The sequence below is a fragment of the Podarcis gaigeae genome, assembly GCF_964106915.1.
Source record: "Podarcis gaigeae genome assembly, chromosome: 8".
NCBI classification, from domain to species: domain Eukaryota; kingdom Metazoa; phylum Chordata; class Lepidosauria; order Squamata; family Lacertidae; genus Podarcis; species Podarcis gaigeae.
In genome coordinates this window covers 57,591,660-57,610,265 of record NC_139684.1, presented here as the reverse complement: position 1 = coordinate 57,610,265, position 18,606 = coordinate 57,591,660, and the positions used below count along the sequence as shown (strand labels likewise).

Genomic DNA, 18,606 nt, shown 5'->3' with positions numbered 1-18,606 from the left:
ACCAAAATGTTTTGGAGCAACCCTGGGGGTTTTCAGAAGTGAATGAGTGTCCTGCACACAAAGTGATTGAGGGCATTCTTTGATGGCATAAGACAGAGTAATAATTATTAAAATTAAAAAACTAGGCCCAGTGAAGACATTGCCTTTGTAACATAATATTCTCTTCACAACAGAAAGTGTTAAAAAACTTAAGTCTTTTTCAACTTGATAAAGTTGATAGTCTTTACTTTTTTATTTTAACTCATTCTATGTGTATATTTTATAGTGTTGTTTTTCATCTTTCAATTTTTGTCTGTTGCTGTGATTGTTCTCTCTGTTTTATATACATTATAACATGCAATAATAATAATAACAGCTTTAACTCCCCCCCCCCCAAAAAAAACCTTAGTCTTTTTCTGAGGGGGAGAACTCCCTTCAAAACGGGTATCTTGAGACCCACTATCCTATTTACGGATGGGGATAGGTGGAGCCAAACCAGGAGTAGTCAGCTATATATATTTCCTTTCCCCCACTCTCTCTGTAACCATGGCAACCAACAGAATGGTTACTCAGCCATCTGCGTTGCAATGGCAACCTGAAAAGCGCCTTATTCCATTCCAGTTTCAATCTCTCATGAGCTGACTGGCATGACAATTCTCCTCGGTGTTCTCCCATGCAGACTACATAAGCAAAACTTGAGGTGCTGGGGTTTTGAGGGGAGGAGGCCTCTGCATCCCTTGCAGGCGATACTGAAGTACAATGCAGAGAGCTGAACCCTTACGACACCCACCATGGTTCTCTGCACCTACGCTCACTCCCCCCCCCAAATGCACGCATTTCAAAAAAGCCATTTTCACCCTTGAAACTTTGTTACTGAAAGTAACCCCAAAAGGAGGAGTAGGGATTAAGTGGTTTGTCAAAAAAACCACTCCAGGCCACACTTTATAAATTCTGCGCGCGCACACACACACCACTTTGTAGGAAATTGGGAACATCTGGGTTGGGTCCTGCCGCTCTCACTGTCCTGTCTAGCTGACAGCACAATACTATACTATACACAATACTATACATGTCTATAAGCCCCGCTAAATTTCAGGCAAGTGTGTACAGGATTGCATCAAATAAACACTACCTCTGTAATCCCAGGAATGCTGTAATGTAGACCAGCATTATTAGGCCCACGTTACAGCTTGAGGACTGAGGCTGAGATTCAGCAGCTTTTCTAAAGAGCAAGTGTCAATTCAGCGCTAAGCTCAGAACCCAAGGATTGCCAGTTCATAGCACATGCTCTTAACCAGTTCTCAGAGTGGGTTGGTGAAGCATTTTGTTCTTTTGTTTTTAAAGTGTTCTACTTGGCACACTCCAGCCCAATTCAAGCACCCTGAAGTACAAAAGGAGAGATGCCAGCGTGATTTGCCTCTCCTGTACAGTGGTACCTCAGGTTAAGTACTTAATTCGTTCCGGAGGTCCGTACTTAACTTGAAACAGTTCTTATCCTGAAGCACCACTTTAGCTAATGGGGCCTCCCGCTGCTGCCGGAGCACGATTTCTGTTCTCATCCTGAAGCAAAGTTCTTAACCTGAAGCACTATTTCTGGGTTAGCGGAGTCTTTAACCTGAAGCGTATGTAACCTGAGGTACCACTGTACGAATGATCTTGTTTGTCACTCATCTGCAAGTGCATAGGCGCCGACTCCATGGGGCCTGAGGGGGCCTGAGCCCCCTCAAAAATTCGTTTGGGGGGGCTCTGCCCCCCCAATAATTTAAGAAAATTTTTAGTTATATTATGCTTTGTAAAATCACAAAATTATGTTGGTATTTTTTATTTTCCTTGTTTGACGATAGTTACCTTTTAAAATACATTCAGTAATGAGTTAAAACAAAGCCACTCCCGATCTAGAGAGGGGGTGGGGTTGCGGGCTCTCGACCCATCAACAATCTCGCGGGGATTCCCCCTAGCTCATTAATATTCACCGCCCATGGCGGCAGCCAATCGGCTGCCGCAACGGGCGGGCCCTCACAGGTTCACTTAAGGTCGGGGCAGCCCGGGGCTCGCCCCTTTCGTTCCCCCAGCAGCAGCGGTTTGGAGGTCTTGGGCCCCCCCAATATTTTTTATAAGTCGGTATGGGCCCCCCCAATATTTTTTATAAGTCGGCGCCCCTGTGCAAGTGCACAGGATGAAGTAGGATTTGCAAGCATTTTTCCTGCTGAAGGGGAAGAAGGGCCAGTCGTGAAATGTTGATGCAATGCAGCTGCAGGGTGGGAACAGGACATCAGTTGTGTCAGTGCAAAACACCTCCAGTGCTGCCTAGCGTAGCAGAGGTACTCTGTGCTGCAGGACCGTGGAGAGAAAGTGGGCCTGGGTGCCATGAGCCCCTTGATCCTGAGTGGCATGGGACTAGAGTGGCCTGAGGGAGAATGGATGTGTGCCTTAGGGAAGGAGACATAGTGCCTCTAGCTCCCTGTCCTGCCCCATTCATGGAACAGAGGGAATCTCTATCAATAGGGGAGGGTGCTGGCCAGACAGGAAAGGGGGCGGAAGAGCCAGAAGGCTCATCTCCTTCCCATCACCAAGAACCCAGCACTGCCACTGCCACTGGAAGCAGATCCACCACCCTTGGGTGCCTCAGAGCTCCTTAGCAGCTTCATAGGAAGAAAGAGACTTGTAAGTGAGCATAATGCGTCTCACCTTTAAAAGCAGGTGGGATGGGTGTGACTGTTTGTCAAGAAATGTTTGCAGCTGCCATCCAGCCTGTCTTTAAAGGGGTTCAGCCCAGATTTCAGAGCTCCATTGCTTTTCAACAACTTTCCAACAAACTTTGCAGGGGGTGGGGCAGGGATTATGGGGTTTCAACTTCAGTAGACAAAAATTCAGTAGAAGATATTGGGGTTTCTCCCCCCTTTTTAAAAAACCTCCAAATGTGTGGCAAATCTGGTTTTGAAACTTATTACCTTCTTTTTAAAGCTTGTAAAAAGGTAAAGGTAAAGAACCCCTGACAGTTAAGTCCAGTCACGAAAGACTCTGGGGTTGCAGCGCTCATCTCGCTTTACTGGCCGAGCTGGCTTTATGTGGCCAGCATGGCTAAGCTGCTTCTGGCGAACCAGAGCAGCGCACGGAAATGCCATTTACTTTCCCCCCGGAGTGGTACCTATTTATCTACTTGCTCTTTGACGTGCTTTCGAACTGCTAGGTTGGCAGGAGCAGGGACCGAGCAACATGAGCTCACCCCGTCGCGGGGGTTCGACCTGCCGATCTTCCAATTGGCAAGCCCTAGGCTCAGTGCTTTAGACCACAGCACTTATAGAATGTTTTAAATACTACTGAATATGAATTTCCAAAGCATATCTTGGATGGTTCGAAAGGGAGGTTCCTCACTATCAATAACCCCCAGGTGGTTGTTACTAAAACAAACAAACCCATAAGCTTAAGCGAGAGATGCTCAAATTAATAGAGCCTCCAAATTATAAGTTGGCTCTGTCTACAGTATCTAGCCTCTACCTGGCATTTATTTACCAAGTGTTTCACCTCTGCCTAAATGAGGCAAACGTGAATTCGTCCCTTATTTTCAGGAGACTCATTTATTTTAAGACACATCATGTACTTCAGATCATCACCTTACCAGAAAAATAAACCAGGTCTCCTTTTTTTAGAACATCCCATCTCCAGAAAAGACACTCTGCACAGTGTTGCTTATTTCAGCTGTCAACTTTACCCTAAAAATAAGTAAAGCATCTGTCATGCTTAGAGCACGACAGGGAAGTGAGCATGGGGGGGGGGGGGACGGGTTCCTGCACAATTTCAGCTGCAGCCTGACCTGCATTTTTGCCTCCCTGTTGCTTTCAATTGTCTGCATTTTGATTTGGCCTCAATGCTACTTAATGACAATTGTTGTCAATTACCATTCACTTCCTAAGCATGTTTTGGAGCACAAAGTTCTCCTTTGTTTGTCCTTAACTTTCATTTATCCTCTCACACACACATCATATTTCCACCACAGCCCCACCAAACATGACTCTCTGCCAAGTGCTTATTATTGAAGTTGCATGTATTTAAATACATTAATAATATGCAAACTAACACTTGGGAAGGAACTCATTCCCACCCACCCCCAGGAAAAAGAGAAGAAAATCACCTCTTTGCTCCTGGGCTTCTTAGTGGCACATCCCTGTTCCCAGGTGGAAACTAGAATAGTTTCAAATAACACAGAGCACCCAATAGTATAGAGCACCAAATCATAATGGGAATGCAAAAATATTCACAACTTCATCAAGTAAACGAGAGTGCTCTTCCTTTTTCTAAAGTGCTGTCCTCACCAATATCCCCCTTCCAGTCCTCAAATTTCAGCTCTCAAATTGTGGGTTTTTTATATAAACAAATAGATTTATTGCAATCAACATCTGAGGCCCTTCTTTGTGTGCCGCCTCCACCAGAGGTCCAGAGGGTAGCATCGCGAGTATGGGCCTTTTCTGCAGTGGCTCCCCGTTTGTGGAATGCTCTCCCTGAGGAGACTCACTTGGTGCCTTCATTGCATATCTTTAGGTGCCAGGCAAAAACATTCCTCTTCTCCCAGGCCTTTGGCTAATTTAACAATATGTTGCCTTTTAACCTGCAGGGTGGTGGTGGGGGTATTGTTTTTGTTATTATGGTATGTATTTTTGTGTTTTTATAATGTAAACTGCCCTGTGATGAAGGGCAGTACAGTCATACCTCATGTTACGGATGCTTCAGGTTATGTGTTTTCGGGTTGCGGACCGCGGGAAAGCCGGAAGTACCGGAATGGGTTACTTCCAGGTTTCTCCACTCGCACGTGCGCAGAAGCACTAAATCATACTTCACGCATGCGCAGAAGCACAAAATTGTGCCGGCGCCTGCAGAGACATGGCGCTTCAGGATGCGAACGCTGTGGGTTGCAGACGTGCCTCCATCACGTATTACGTCCGCAACCCGAGGTTCCACTGTATAGAAATTGAATACATAAATCATATATAGGGCTCGTCAACCTGGGAAGGCAACCCATCTAGGAGAAGGAAGACTCTGTTCCTAAATTTCTGGTACCATGCAATATATTTTTAGGAGAAGAAAAGGTTTAGGAGTAAACTCTACACAAATCCGGAGTGGAGTCCATAAGATGGTTGAATGGCAATTGTATGCTTCCTCCTGGCAATTCCTGCAGCCAAGCTGGTGCTAAACATATTGTTCTGCTTTCCTTTGGACCATATCAGTGAGGCCAAGAGGGGTTTTTTGTTGTCTCAGCAGTCCAAGACCTCCATACACACTGCCCAGGAAGGATACTTTGGTACGGTTAACACAGCAGTTTGACTTCACCCCTGGAGGCGCACTCCCTCGTTTCTCAAGAAAGATGCTAACAACATAAACCTGTCAAAGGACAACACGCAATTTCCTTGTATCCAGCTTGACGAAATAAGATGCTTCATTTGGGATATACAAGAGGTTGCTTATTTACTTTAAGCAGCATGTAAAATTATGATTACCGGTAACTATTGACTAGCCTAGAGATGACACCTCTAGGACTGCAGCAGGAGGGGACAGTTCTCTCATCAGTTTCCTGATGATACAAAATTGTTTGAGGTTGTTAAACCAAAAAGAGATTGTGAAGGGGATCTCTCCAAACTGAGGGCAGTGCCAGTCAACTGGCAGTGACTGGCCAAGAATGAGACCTTGGGGTCAACTGAGCTGTAGACCTAGCATGTGGCAATTGTGAAGAAGGCCAATTTCACTCTAAGGATTATTAGGCAATAAATTAAAATAAAACTGCCAGGTAAAGGGACTCCTGACCATTAGGTCCAGTCGCGGACGACTCTGGGGCTGCAGCGCTCATCTCGCTTTATTGGCCAAGGGAGCCGGCATACAGCTTCCGGGTCATGAGGCCAGCATTACTAAGCAGCTTCTGGCGAACCAGAGCAACGCACGGAAACGCCCTTTACCTTCCCGCCAGAGCGGTATCTATTTATCTACTTGCACTTTGACGTGCTTTCGAACTGCTAGGTTGGCAGGAGCTGGGACATAGCGATGGGAGCTCACCCCGTCATGGGGATTCGAACCACTGACCTTCTGATCAGCAAGCCCTAGGCTCTGTGGCTTAACCCACAGCGCCACCCACGTCACTCTGCCAATATAATAATGCCATTATACAAATCAGTGGTGTGACTCTATTTGGGATACCGCGTACAGTTCTGGTCACCTCACCTCAAAAACAATATTGTAGAGCTGGAAAAGGTTCAGAAAAGGGCAGCCCAAATGATCCAGGGGATGGAGCAGCTCCCCTATGAAGAAACGCTGTAGCATGTGGGACTTTTTGGTTTAGAAAAAAGGCCAAGTAAGAGGTGACATGATAGAAGTTCATAAAAATTATGCATGGCATGGAGAAAGGGAATAGAGAAAAGTTTTTCACCTTCTTTCACAACACTAGAATTTGTGGACATCCAATGAAATGGAATGTGGAAGACCCTCAGGATTCCTTCCAACTCTACCATTCTACAATTCAATGGGACAGATAAAAGAAAGTACGGTACTTCTTCATATTCAACGTTAAACTCCCACAGGAGGCAGTGTTGGCCACCAAGTTGGACAGCTTTAAAAGAGGATTAGAGAATTTCACGGGAGACAAGGCTATCAATGAATGAATGGATGAATGAATCATTATTTGCGTCAGCCATCGGCCATAGCAATAAAACAAGGCTATCAATGGCTACTAGCCACAATGGTTTTATTCTACCTCCAGTGTCAGAGGCAGTATACCTCTGAATACCAGCTGCTAGGACTAGGTGGGGAGTGTGCTGATGCGCTCCTGTTTGACTTGCAGGCTTCCCATTGGAGCATTGGGTTGGCCACAGGATGCTGGACTACATGGCCCTTTGCCCTGATTCAGCAGGCTCCTGCTTATGGCTATATTTGCACTTCATATGTGTGAACATGTCAACTTTGCTAATGATTTGGACAAGGAAGTGGACAGCAGGCTTATCAAAACCTACAGCTGCTATAAACCTGGGAAGGACTGCAATCACAGAGGATAAACTACAACAAGAACAGTGGAATTAAATTTACTAGAGTTTGATTAAAACATCTGCTTGACAGATGTCCCTTATTTGATGGGAATGCCCCCTCTAGTGTGCAGTGGAATGAACAATGCACCCCTTGTCTGAACAATTTATACCTTGTCAACACTGACCCACAACAAATGGCCCCTTTCCCCAGTGTCCATTTTTACTTCTTTTGGAGTATGGGACTGTATTAACACTGCTTATTTCCCCCCAAAAGATTTAGCAGCTCAATCCATCATTCCAGCAGAAAGCTATCCTTCCCCCAGCCCCTAAATGAGGCGAGTGTCATTAATGTTGAAGGCAGCCATCATCCGCTGCTGCATTCATGGAAATGTCTCCCTTAAGGAGATGGTGACAGCACAAGGAGTCAGCCAGAGATGCCTTTGTTGCCGTTTTGCCTCTGAACCATTTACCTGATGCCCACTAGAGTGACGGAATAAGGCAGGCCTGCTGAGGAAAGGAAAGCAGTGACTGCCCATGAGAGAACTTGCGATGAACCAGGACGCTCAGAGGACACCAACAAGTTATCTGTATTTATTCACTGCATTCTTATAAACATGCTCTTCAGAGATGCAAAATTTCCTCCTCTCCCCCTTTCTCTGCCTTTGTACATCTTGAGAGCTGATGAGGCTTAATTAATAGTCCTGGATGAGTGAGTGGCTACTCCAGGCTGCTGAAGCTTGTATCCTACCCCACCTGCCTGAATTGAGGATGAAGAAAAAAAGGGAAAGGACTGAGGAAAGGAAAAAGAAGCCTGGCTTTAGAAGCTGGGTGAGAAGTTACCTTGAGGGGGAGTCTGCATTGGTATGCTGTTACACTCGGGGGACTGGTGCTGTTTTAGATCTAATATTGCCCCTCTGGTGCAACCTGGATACTTGTACAGTGGTACCTCGGGTTACAGACGCTTCAGGTTACAGACTCTGCTAACCCAGAAATAGTACCTCGGGTTAAGAACTTTGCTTCAGGGTGAGAACAGAAATCGCGCGGCAGCAGCGGGAGGCCCCATTAGCTAAAGTGGTACCTCAGGTTAAGAACAGTTTCAGGTTAAGAACGGACCTCCCAAATGAATTAAGTTCTTAACCTGAGGTACCACTGTAAATAAATCAAGGTCACTAAAGTAGCTGAGGGCCCCAATGTTCTCTGCTCACAAGGGACTCAAGGCTGCTGTAAAACTTCTTCACAAATGTGAGCCAGAGTGGTACAGAGCGCTAGGTAAGGCTCTGGGAAGCTAAGGTTCAAATCCCCATGAAGCTACCAGGGTGACCTGCCTCACAGGGAGGAAATGGAGAGTGGGAAAGCCATGTACATCACCTTGACTCCTTTGGATGAAAGGTGAGATATAAATGGAGTAGCAGCAGCAATTTTATTTGAAAAGAAGCAGCTAAGGCTGAAAGGAGATGAGTGCCATGAGGTGCCTGGATGTTTTGTTCCAGGAGGCAAAAAGCACCTCTAAATCGAATGCAACCTGGATCAAAAAAATGAGCATGTCTCTCAGCACCTAGTCTTGATCCATTCTTGGACCCCTATAGCTATATGTATCCAGTAAAAAGTGAAATGGGAGCTCTGAGCATTGAGCTTCCACTGTTGGTGGCCATCACTGCCTCCTGAGGGAGCAAGTTCCATAGTTTAACAATGTGCTGCATGAAAAAGTACTTTCATTTTTATCTGTCCTGAATCTCGCCACAAAAAAACTACCTTATACTGAGTGGCAACTGGTTCATCTAGTGCAGAAGTGTCTAAACTGACTGGCCGGGACTCTCCAAGGCTCCAAGCAGGGTGCCTTCTCTCAGCTGGGATATGAACCCGGGACCTTCTGCATAAATGCTCCATCACTGATCTACAACCCTTCCCCAGAAAACATAGCCATTCTGATGCCTCCATTGCTCTATAACATTGTTTTCCATAACACCATCACAGCTTTCACTGCCTTTGCACTGCTGCTACAAAAACCACATCACAACATTTGCGTTGTCACAAACACAGAAGCAGGTGGCCCAGCAAGGTCCAGAGCAGTGGGCAAGCGTTTGCCCCATCTGAGAGGTTTTGAGTGGCCCCCAGCATGCCCTTGACCCTGAGTCAGTTGATGAAGTCCCCTTTAGTGACCACTTCACTGCTCCTTGCAGTGCTGCCATTGTCATGCCCGAGGAGGGAGCAAAGGAGCCTGTCACAGGGAGTGGATTGTTTGGAGAGGAGGCCAGGGTTGTGGAAGTGCTCAGCCCAGGACTGACAAAGAAAGACGCAAGACAGAGGCAGCGATATGGAAATGAGATGCATCCAGCTGGGGGAGACGTGGGGGTGGGAGGGTGTACCAGGAAGACGCGGGGAAAGTGGGAAGGAGGAGAGACAACCAGTGCATTCATCCCAACCCATTTTCTTGTCTTTCTGGAGTTGCCACTGGAAGCCAAGTGGCTACTTTAAAAATGCCCTCTGTGCCATATCCATCCTCCCAGTAGGTTTTTCCTGCCACCAGCCTAGCCTCAATGTGATACAATGGGCAATTTCAAACTGGCATACGCACAAGTGAATTAAGTTTATCGGAATGAGCAGTTCTTCTTTGGTACCAATCATGATAACGCCCCCTTCTCTTTGGGTTTCGCTTGCTCTAATTCAGGTCTCCTTCCCCTGCTACCCATCACCTCCAGTCTTTGAGTTTGCCTAAGAACAGTATCTTCCATAGAAACACAGGAGGCTGGATAGGCTCCTCTGAGGGCAGGAAATCCTCCCCCTTTTACATTCAAAAAACAAATAGGTCCTTGGGTGAGACGTGCTTCTAATTTTAATTAAAGGGGGAGTGTGCCATTAGGGAGACACTGATCTAGTGCTAAGCTCTGCAGGGAGACATGAGTTCTTTGAGCTAAATTATTTCAGTCCTACTCATGTGACTCAGCCCCAAAACGTGACAGTAAGACTGTGGCTCACCCCCCTGACTCAGCCCAGTTTTCCCAAGTGGTTCTCAGACAGACAGCTTTTCAGGTAGGGCTGTGTGCGCATATGCTCCGGCATGCTGGAGTCTGAAGTTCACCACAAGCATTTGAACATGGACCCCAATGCATGAGCATTTTGAAACTTCTTGATCGGCAGAGGTCACATTCCTGGGCCTTGTCATCTTCACTTTTATCCAACTTTCTAGGAATTGACATGCCTCTAAAGCAGGGTTTCCCCAAACCTGGGTCTCCAGATGTTTTTGGACTACAGTTCCCATCATCCTTGACCGCTGGTCCTGCTAGCTTGGAATGATGGGAGTTGCAGTGCAAAAACACAGGAGCAGTCAATTACAACATTCCTGGAGTGTACATATTGAGACATGGGGAGGGATGTCTGTCCAGCCAGTCCTGGGACAGACTTCCTCTGCATGTGACCAGAGGTGGATGTGGCCTCACCTGTGCAGCTAATGATAAAAGCACAGGGCAGGGCAGCCATCTCTCTCTTGCCTCTTGCTCTCTCTGCCATCTTCCTTCAAAGAAGTAACATCTGCTAAGGATGCCCTCTTGGCTCCCAGCCAAGAAAGGAGAAAGGGACTATCTTCCTATAAGATAGATTCTAAATGTACCGGTATATTACCTTATTAAGCCTGTCTGCCTTCTGGGATCCTATTGTGAACAGAACGTGAGTAAACTCTTTTTATACTTTTATAAAAGACTGTGTTGTGTCTTGTATTTTAAGAGGGAACGAAGGGGAAATTACCAGAGTAATTGTTATAGAGGTTCTAGCGAACCTGAGCACACGTTACCGTTGCGAACTTAAAAAGGGGAATGTCTTACTCTGCTGATATTTTGGGAACTTGTTAGCACAAGTTGGATAAGGATATAATCTCATAATATATCCTCTCCTGCATCCCTGAACATTCCCACACCAGAGACCCAAGTTTGGGAAACCCTGCTCTAAAGAAAACTCCAGGGAAAGTGGCCTGGAGACAGTCCAAAGGGCCATACAGAGAGGCTTCAAGGGCCACACTGCCCCCCCCCGCCCTGAGGTTCCCCTCCCTGAAACGATGGCATTGAACCAGCTTCCTTACCAGCTACTCTGACGACGGCTCTTTCTGCTGGATCCAGCACAGAGTCTTGACTTTTCCTCTTCTTCTGCTCATGGAGAGGTAAATTCCAGGGCAAGGTGTCCCCCGGTGGGCAAGGAGACAGGCTGCCGGACCTCTCACTCCGATAGGACCTCTCACTTCGGCACGAACGCTCACTCCGGTAAGACCTCTCGCTCAGGGTCTCTTCGTCGGAGGACGACATGGCCCCGAAGGAGGGAAGGAGGCACAGAGGGGCTGCCGATCCTTAGGAACAGCCGGCCTAGGAATATCAGCATGATTATTACAATTATTGATTAATTAATTGATCAGTTTAATTCCATAGTCACAGTTTTGCACTCAACTGCGACTCATACAGTAAAAGTAACAAAGACATTTGTATTATCAGAGCTGCAAACACATCTCAGGTTAGTGGGAATATGAAGGCACATAACAGCCAATGGGTGAGTGGGTGAATTTATGGTGACGGGTTTGTTAATCGATGGGAAATTGAAAACAGCTGACACTTTTTGTAGCCTGATGAGCATCTAGGATGGGGTAGTCAAGCAAACCATGCTTACCCACTGCATGCCAAACAAATAAGCTTTTCTCAGAGAGAAACCTGCCAAACCCATTTCCATAGTCTCAGTAGTGGAAGTGGAAGTTACACCAGCATGCAGAGCTAAGAGTTAATGTGCCATTTTTATTGGGGGGGGGGGAGCAAAGTCCCTTTATTACCCAGCCAAAATGTCACAAAATAGCAAGCAAGCTTTTGAGCCCATCAGAACCCTTCAATGAGCAAAAAGGGTGGCTTGATATTGGTGCTACAGTGCCTCTGTGGGTCAAAAATTCATTTGTGTTGTACAGTCTGAGACAGGACCTGGCTATGGATTTTATCAGGAACAGCACCTGCCCGTCAGATTTTAGCACGACCCCCTGAGCTGCACAGAGCTGGACTCGCCCCACAGACAAGTGGAATCAAGCAGTGGTGAGGGAGTGGCGCTCTAAACATGCTCTCCTGCACTGCCCTTCCCATCTAGTCCAGCCCCCAGGTCCTTGATCTCCACTACCATGAGGTTACAAACATCTCCTGGCAGGAGGGTGACTCCAAAGCATTGGATTTAGGGTGGTGCGGGCAGTCCCCCCCCCCCACAGGGCACCAAGCCAACAGGGTGCAAAATTGAGAAGACTCATAATGGAAAAGATCCATTCAGGGGCACCATAGTACAAAAGATTACCAAAGTCCGCCCCGGAAAGCATTGCACCTTACACAGTGCTAATGAACCAAGAGCAAGTTGATCTCCCTCCTTTGCTCCAAAAACAGAACATTCTCTGTGCCTGAAAACCTTGACATCTGCCTAAGAATCTTAAAGACTGTGCTCCTAACAGCTTATGCAAATCAGTAGCCATTATGCACATTTGCATGTTTTGCCCTGAGATTCCTGTGCTTTAAACATCCCGCAGATGTTCTTTTTGAACGAAGCAAATTCATTTCCCCCTATTTTCCTCCAAATATATCAAGGGTGCGGGTGGTTTTGCCCAGGAATGACGTGAAGGAAACAGCTCCAGAACTCAGGGGTCAGCCAAGGAAAGGGGTTGGCAGGAGATTCAGAACAGACCAAAAGAAGTCTTCTCATCCACGTGACACATAATTAATTTAAAGGATTGGCTGCTACATAATGCAGGGATGGCTACTGGCTGGTGGCTGGGCTTGACTTAACCCCTTGCTTGTGAGCTGCCCAGAGGCATTTGTTCAGCCAGAGTGGGAAGGAGGAACCTAGAAGAGAAGGACCTTTGGCCTGATCCATCAGGGTAGCTCTTAGGTTATTTGATTCTTATTCCCTGCCATAGCTACATGGACGGAAGGCATTACCTATCCCTCTGAAAATGTGCATGAATCAGCCTTTGCCAACCTGGTACCCTCCAGATGTTTTGGACTACAACTCCCATCAGCCCCAGTCACCACTGTTATATGATGCTGAGACTGAGAGGAGTCCAATACATCTGGAGGGCACCTTCTTGGGGAAGGCTGCCAGTCAGTAAGCACAAAGAGGTATGGAAAAGAAAGGTCTGTAGCCACTACCGGACGAAGGCCTATGGGTGATTTTATTGCACAATGGGACTGCTTTGTACTCTATGGAAATTAAAATAAAGGACAAGCACAATCTCCAGTGCTCACGGCAAGCCAAGGACAGACATTTTGGGATAACATATGAAGAAGACCATTTAAAGATACAAAATACGCATTGTAGTTAGTTGATGGTAGGAAGCAAGAAAATTAGACCTCTGCATTGGGTGCCAAATTTCTTTCTGTGTCCTTGTTATATAAAATAATAAAAACATATTTAAAAGAAAAAGAGAGGGCAACATGGCAGGAAGTCCTAAAGGAGTGAGTGGTAACTTAGAGCTTCAGTGCTTTTGCAGGACATTGGTTTCAACTCTCACTTCCATGAGGTCTAGAAACTTGATTTTAAAAAGAAGAAAAAGAGTTCAGATCTGTCCAACCCCTTGCAGCCTCCCTGTTCATCTTGGCCCATCTCCAGTGTGATCTGGCCCTAGTCTTGTTACTTAATTTCTACAAAGAGCTGCAGGGTTCAAGTGCACATAGGAGTCACATCCTATATTAAGCATAGCTAACAAATGCCCTGCAAAAGCTGTTGGACTCCAACCAACATTTCTGCATTGCAGGGGGTTGGACTAGATGGCCCTCAGTGTTGCTTCCAACTCTACAATTCTATGATAACGCTCATCAGCCCCAGCTAGCATGACCATGGTCAGGATTGATGGGAGCTATAGTCCAACATCTAGAGGACACTCCATTGGCTACTCCTGCCCTATGCCATAGAATAGCCATGTTCAAACTTTCAGAGGAGGCTGCCTGTTACTTCTCTGCATGAGTCCCTGCTCACCTCCATCTAGCAGCTACAGAGAAACATAAAAGACAGGCTTCTTTTCAAAGTAAAAACAAAGGCATGCCTCCCATTTTTAATTCAAAATAAAATATGCATGCCTCGCCTGTCAGATAGAGTGGTGGGGAATGCTGTCTTAGAAGCCCTGTCTTGCAACTCCCAAGGTGCTGGAGGCAGCTGCAGCTTCTCAAGGGTGAGGGAAAGGCACTTCACACATGCACACCGCATGTCACAGGATGGAGCTCTTGCACTGAAAATTGTAACAGGCAAGTATACAGCTTCTATGGAAGTTAGGCATGAGGTTTCTGTGTGTTTGTGTTGGGTGTGTGAGGTGTGGAGATGTTGATGCATATAAGAAACCCCAATTATGCTGAAGGTGCCTTGGAGTTACCCCTGCCCAGGCTGATGCAAGGGAGGAGGTACCACAGAGAACATGCCTGTCCAGAGATTCAGCACTCTACATTGCAATTGTCAACTAGGACACGTATATTTGTGGCAGTTGGGAATGACTGTGTATTCCACCCCTGCTGGAAGCCACATTCCTTGATCTGGAAGTCCCTGCTCCACATGGTTCCAGCCAGTAGGGATCAGAAGGCACTCTGCATATGCTCAGAGGCGCACAGCAATAGCATTTCATATACTCCAAGGTTGAGACTTGGCACTGAAGACAGATCTGAGTCCAGGGAAATCCCAATTAAGCCCTGTGTGACTCTTTCAGGTCTGGCCAACTCGGCTTCCATGGAGAACAAAGTGGGCATTGTCCACACTGGTGCTAAGGATTTTTGGTGTTGTTTTTTTACATTTGTAGTAAATGAGAGCAGGGTCCCTCGAAGGAAGCATGCTTCCCTTCCTAGACCCTTTGCTGTGTGGCTTCTCCCTCGTAGGAATTGTCATCTTCCTGGAGTACCACTGCTGTGTCGTGGCAAGCCTCCTTGACAGCCAAGTGGTCCTCCTTTCTCATAAATGCAGAATGCCTTCCTCCTTTGCAAACCCTGGACTCTTGAGCACCAATGCCAGAAGGATGCATCCTTACTATCAGCCTTACAAGGCTCTAGTTTAAGGTGCTAAAAGCAGGGGGTTGGAAATGTGGGGAGGGAGAGAGGGAGAGGGAGAGAAAGGAGAGAGGGAGACAGAGAGGGAGAGAATCCCCCATCTTGGGCACGAGAAATGCAAGAAGGCTACTGTACTAATAAACTGAATGCCTTTGCTTCCATTCAAAGCATCCCTCTCTTCAGATTTTTTTTTAATACAGTGATTCTATTCAATAATATGCCAAAAACAAAAAAAGCCACAACTGCTGGAATCCAGTTGGAAACAGTTTTTTTTTAAAAAAAGAAAAATCCACTTGATCACGAGCCATCAGATGCAAAATATAATTCCATCCCTAGACTGAGTGGTGGAGGATAAATGTTTTTAAATCCACACGCAATCAAAGAGATGATGAACCACAGTTCTAAATAATACCCGTTTCTAAACCTGCAGGGCCATTAAAAAGCGAAATTGTGCATTTAGTGTGATGGAGCAATAACAACAACATCCCGATCCTCAGACCTCATTATCTGCTAGCACCATTTATAAATACCCTCGTTTCCATTTTGATGCTATTACCGCTATGATTTCTGAAGGGGAGGGTAATTCAAAACAAGGAATGGGGAACAAGAGGCTGGAATCCTATTTGTAATCAATGAAAATAATAGTCGAGAACAAAGAGCATTTGTAAGCCTCCATTCACTGTTCTCCCCCCGCGCCCCAGTAAAGCACCCTTCCCCCTCCATTGCTGGGAGTGGGGATACCTGCGCGCCCGTTTCAATGGGCATCCATCTGACAGGCAAACCCACAAGCCCATCGGGCGACTACTACGCCTTGCCAGGGCAACCCGGGGTGGGGAGAAATGAAAAGGCAGGGTGCCTTTTTGGGGTGCCTGGTTCCTGGGGAACACACCCACCCCAGAAACCTCCGGTGGGAGTAGACGGCGGCATGCCGAGGCTCCGTGCAACGGAGGCACAAACGCGACCCTCGGTGCTTCGGTGGGGGCCGGGGGAGGGGCGCGCAGAGGAAAGCGACCCGTGGGCTCGTGGGTACAAATCCAGCACAGAACCCCCCCTTATTTTAAAGGTTCGCCTTCTGCCTTCCGATCGGTGCCTGCCCCGCCCCGTCCAGCCTTTTGGGTCTGGGGGCTGCAGCTGGAGCAGCAGCAGGTGCAAAGATGCCGCTGGAGCATCCTTGCCTGGAAGCGGCGGCGGGGGGGGGGGCTGTTGCTTTGGCACCATTTCATTGCTCCCTCCCTCCCCCGCCGCCAGGTCATTCCCTTCTCCCACCCCCAGGCTACAGGGTGCCCCCTTCCCCTCCCCCTCCCCCAGATGCTGCCAGAGTGCCATGGCGCGGAGGAGATGTGGGGAGAGAAAATGCCCCGGCCGCCTCCGCCCTCCCTCCCTACATCCCCTCCATACACCGCCTGCCCCCCCCCCCCGCCCGGTCTAACCTTACCAGGCGGCCTGAGTGGGTCGGAGCGCACGGATCCGACCTCCGCGCGTGCACAATGGCCGAACTGCCCAGGCAGCCAGCAGAGGAAGGAAGGCGGGAGCAGGAGCCCGAGCCGAGCGAGCGAGCGAGCGGCCGCCAACCGCCAGTCCCTCCCTCTCTTTCCCTCTCTCCGCCGCCAGCAGCGCGCAGACGCCGCCCCTCGCCCAGCCTGGATCGGGACCGCCCCGCGGCCAGGCGCGCCCACGCGGACAGAGGGGTGGCACGACCCTCTCCCCGTCCACACGCACAAGTGGCCACCACGGGGAAGGTGATCATGGGGGGAGAGGGCCCACAATTAGCCCCCTGGCATGGGTACTCCCCCTAGATGCTGGCGGAGGCTCCCTAGAGAAGGCCCACACCTATCCCACACCCAGGCCAGCAGAGCGGCCAGAGGCATCCACCGCCCCCCCGGAGAACTGCCCACGCCAGAGCCTCGCAGTTGGCATCCTGTTCCAAATCCCAACCTCTCTCTCTCTCCTCTCCCTCCCCCCCCACACCAGGATCCAAGCTGCTCCCTGCCTTCAGCCTAGCACTTATCATGGACCCCCGACACACACACACACACCAGGAGCCTGGCATAGATGAAGCAGAGAGAGAAACGCACTCCTGTCCTCTCACAGCCAGCACTGGAGAGAAGAATCCCATGTCCATGGCAGCCTTGGCCAACCTGGTGCCCTCCAGAGGTTCTAGGATACAGACAGTGCCTGGCTAAGGCTAATGGAAGTTGGGCACCAGGTTGGCAAAGGCTGATCCATGCACATTTCCAGAGGGATAAGTAATGCCTTCCATCCATGTAGTTATCTCAGAGCCTGGCTACACCAGGGACTCCATGTGCATACTGGAGCCTCTGTGGATCTGGCGCCAGGCCTGTTATCTGCTGAACCTCAACAATTCTATGCACAGCTTGGCATAGGATATGGTTCATGCAGCAGCCATCATTTGCCATAGATAGCACACCCTCCTATAGAAGTTGGCACTATTCTGGAGCTTTCCAAAGTCACACCAGCCTGACACAAATCACACCCATCCCACACACCTCCATCGGAGCATCAGAAGAGCTTGTCTGCTCCCAAATCAGTCCAGCCTTTGGTCCAGCTTCCCATTCATGCTGTGGCCAGCCCCCGCCTATTTTAACAGACAACAGCCTTCTCCTATTGCTTGTCCCACCCCTAGGTATACTCCTTCTAAACATGGAAGCTTTATCTCTTTTCCTGCAACGCTGAATTTTCCAAACTGCGAGATGATCATCTTACTTAACAGAACGGAAATGCACTCTGCAGGTGACTCAGTTACCATCTCTTATTATTACAACAAGCCTTGCAAGGAAGTTCACAAAAAATAGCAGATCATTGTTTGTTAGTCCATCTGCCTACACAGTCGTTTGTGGCTCTTGAATAAATGGGGAAAGAATCAGCTCTTTCCCAAAGTGCAAATGTTTCTTCCACCTGCTCACCTGGAAGTGAGTCTGATTCGCCAAAGATGAACCAAAGGAGTGGCTATTTACAGGTGGCCTTCTTACAACAATCACAAATTCCAGAGTCCTGCTCTGAAAAACAGGCGCTGCCTATGAGCTCTGCCTCAGATTAAACTTAAGGGACAGCAACCTAGTTTTCTGGGAAAGAAAATCAGGCTGCTGCCTCTCTGTGGAAGATGTCGCCTTCCCTGCAAGTAGCAGAGCAGTGCTGCTGCTTTCAAAAAATCAGCCTGTGTCCAAAAAAGTATGTGCCATTCAGGAGTGCATGGCAGAACATGTTTTTCCCTTGTCTCATAACACTAGAACTCATGAATATGCAATGATGCTGAATGTTGGAAGATTCAGGACAGATACTTTTTCAGACAGTTAGACTGTGGAACTCACTGCCACTGAAGGCAGTGATGACCAGCAACTTGGATATCTGTAGTTAGACAAACTCATGGAGGAGATTGCTATCAATGGCTACTAGCCAGGATGGTGGTGTTGACCTCACCTGCCAGAGACATCATGCCTCTGAATACCACTTGCTGGAAACCAAAGAAGGGGAGAGTTCTCTTGCACTCTGTTTGGGGGCTCCCAGAAGCATCTGTCTGGCCGCTGTGAGGATAGGATGCTGGACTAGATGGGCCGTTGGCCTGATCCAGAGGGCTC

The 18,606-nt window shown here is 47.9% G+C and overlaps 1 protein-coding gene across 3 annotated transcripts in view; it reads right to left on the bottom strand.

Moving 5' to 3' along the window:
- Positions 1 to 16,596, bottom strand: part of MACF1 (microtubule actin crosslinking factor 1) — a 292,549-nt gene extending 275,953 nt beyond the window's left edge. For all 3 annotated transcript variants that reach the window (XM_083751563.1, XM_083751572.1, XM_083751574.1), the window contains exons 1-2: positions 16,446 to 16,596; positions 11,056 to 11,332 (exon numbers count right to left, since the gene is read on the bottom strand). In XM_083751563.1, coding sequence (XP_083607689.1) covers positions 11,056 to 11,275 — 220 coding nt within the window. In that variant the 5' untranslated portion in view covers positions 11,276 to 11,332; positions 16,446 to 16,596. The remainder of the gene's footprint in view (positions 1 to 11,055; positions 11,333 to 16,445) is intronic.
- Between the last annotated feature and the right edge of the window lie 2,010 nt (positions 16,597 to 18,606).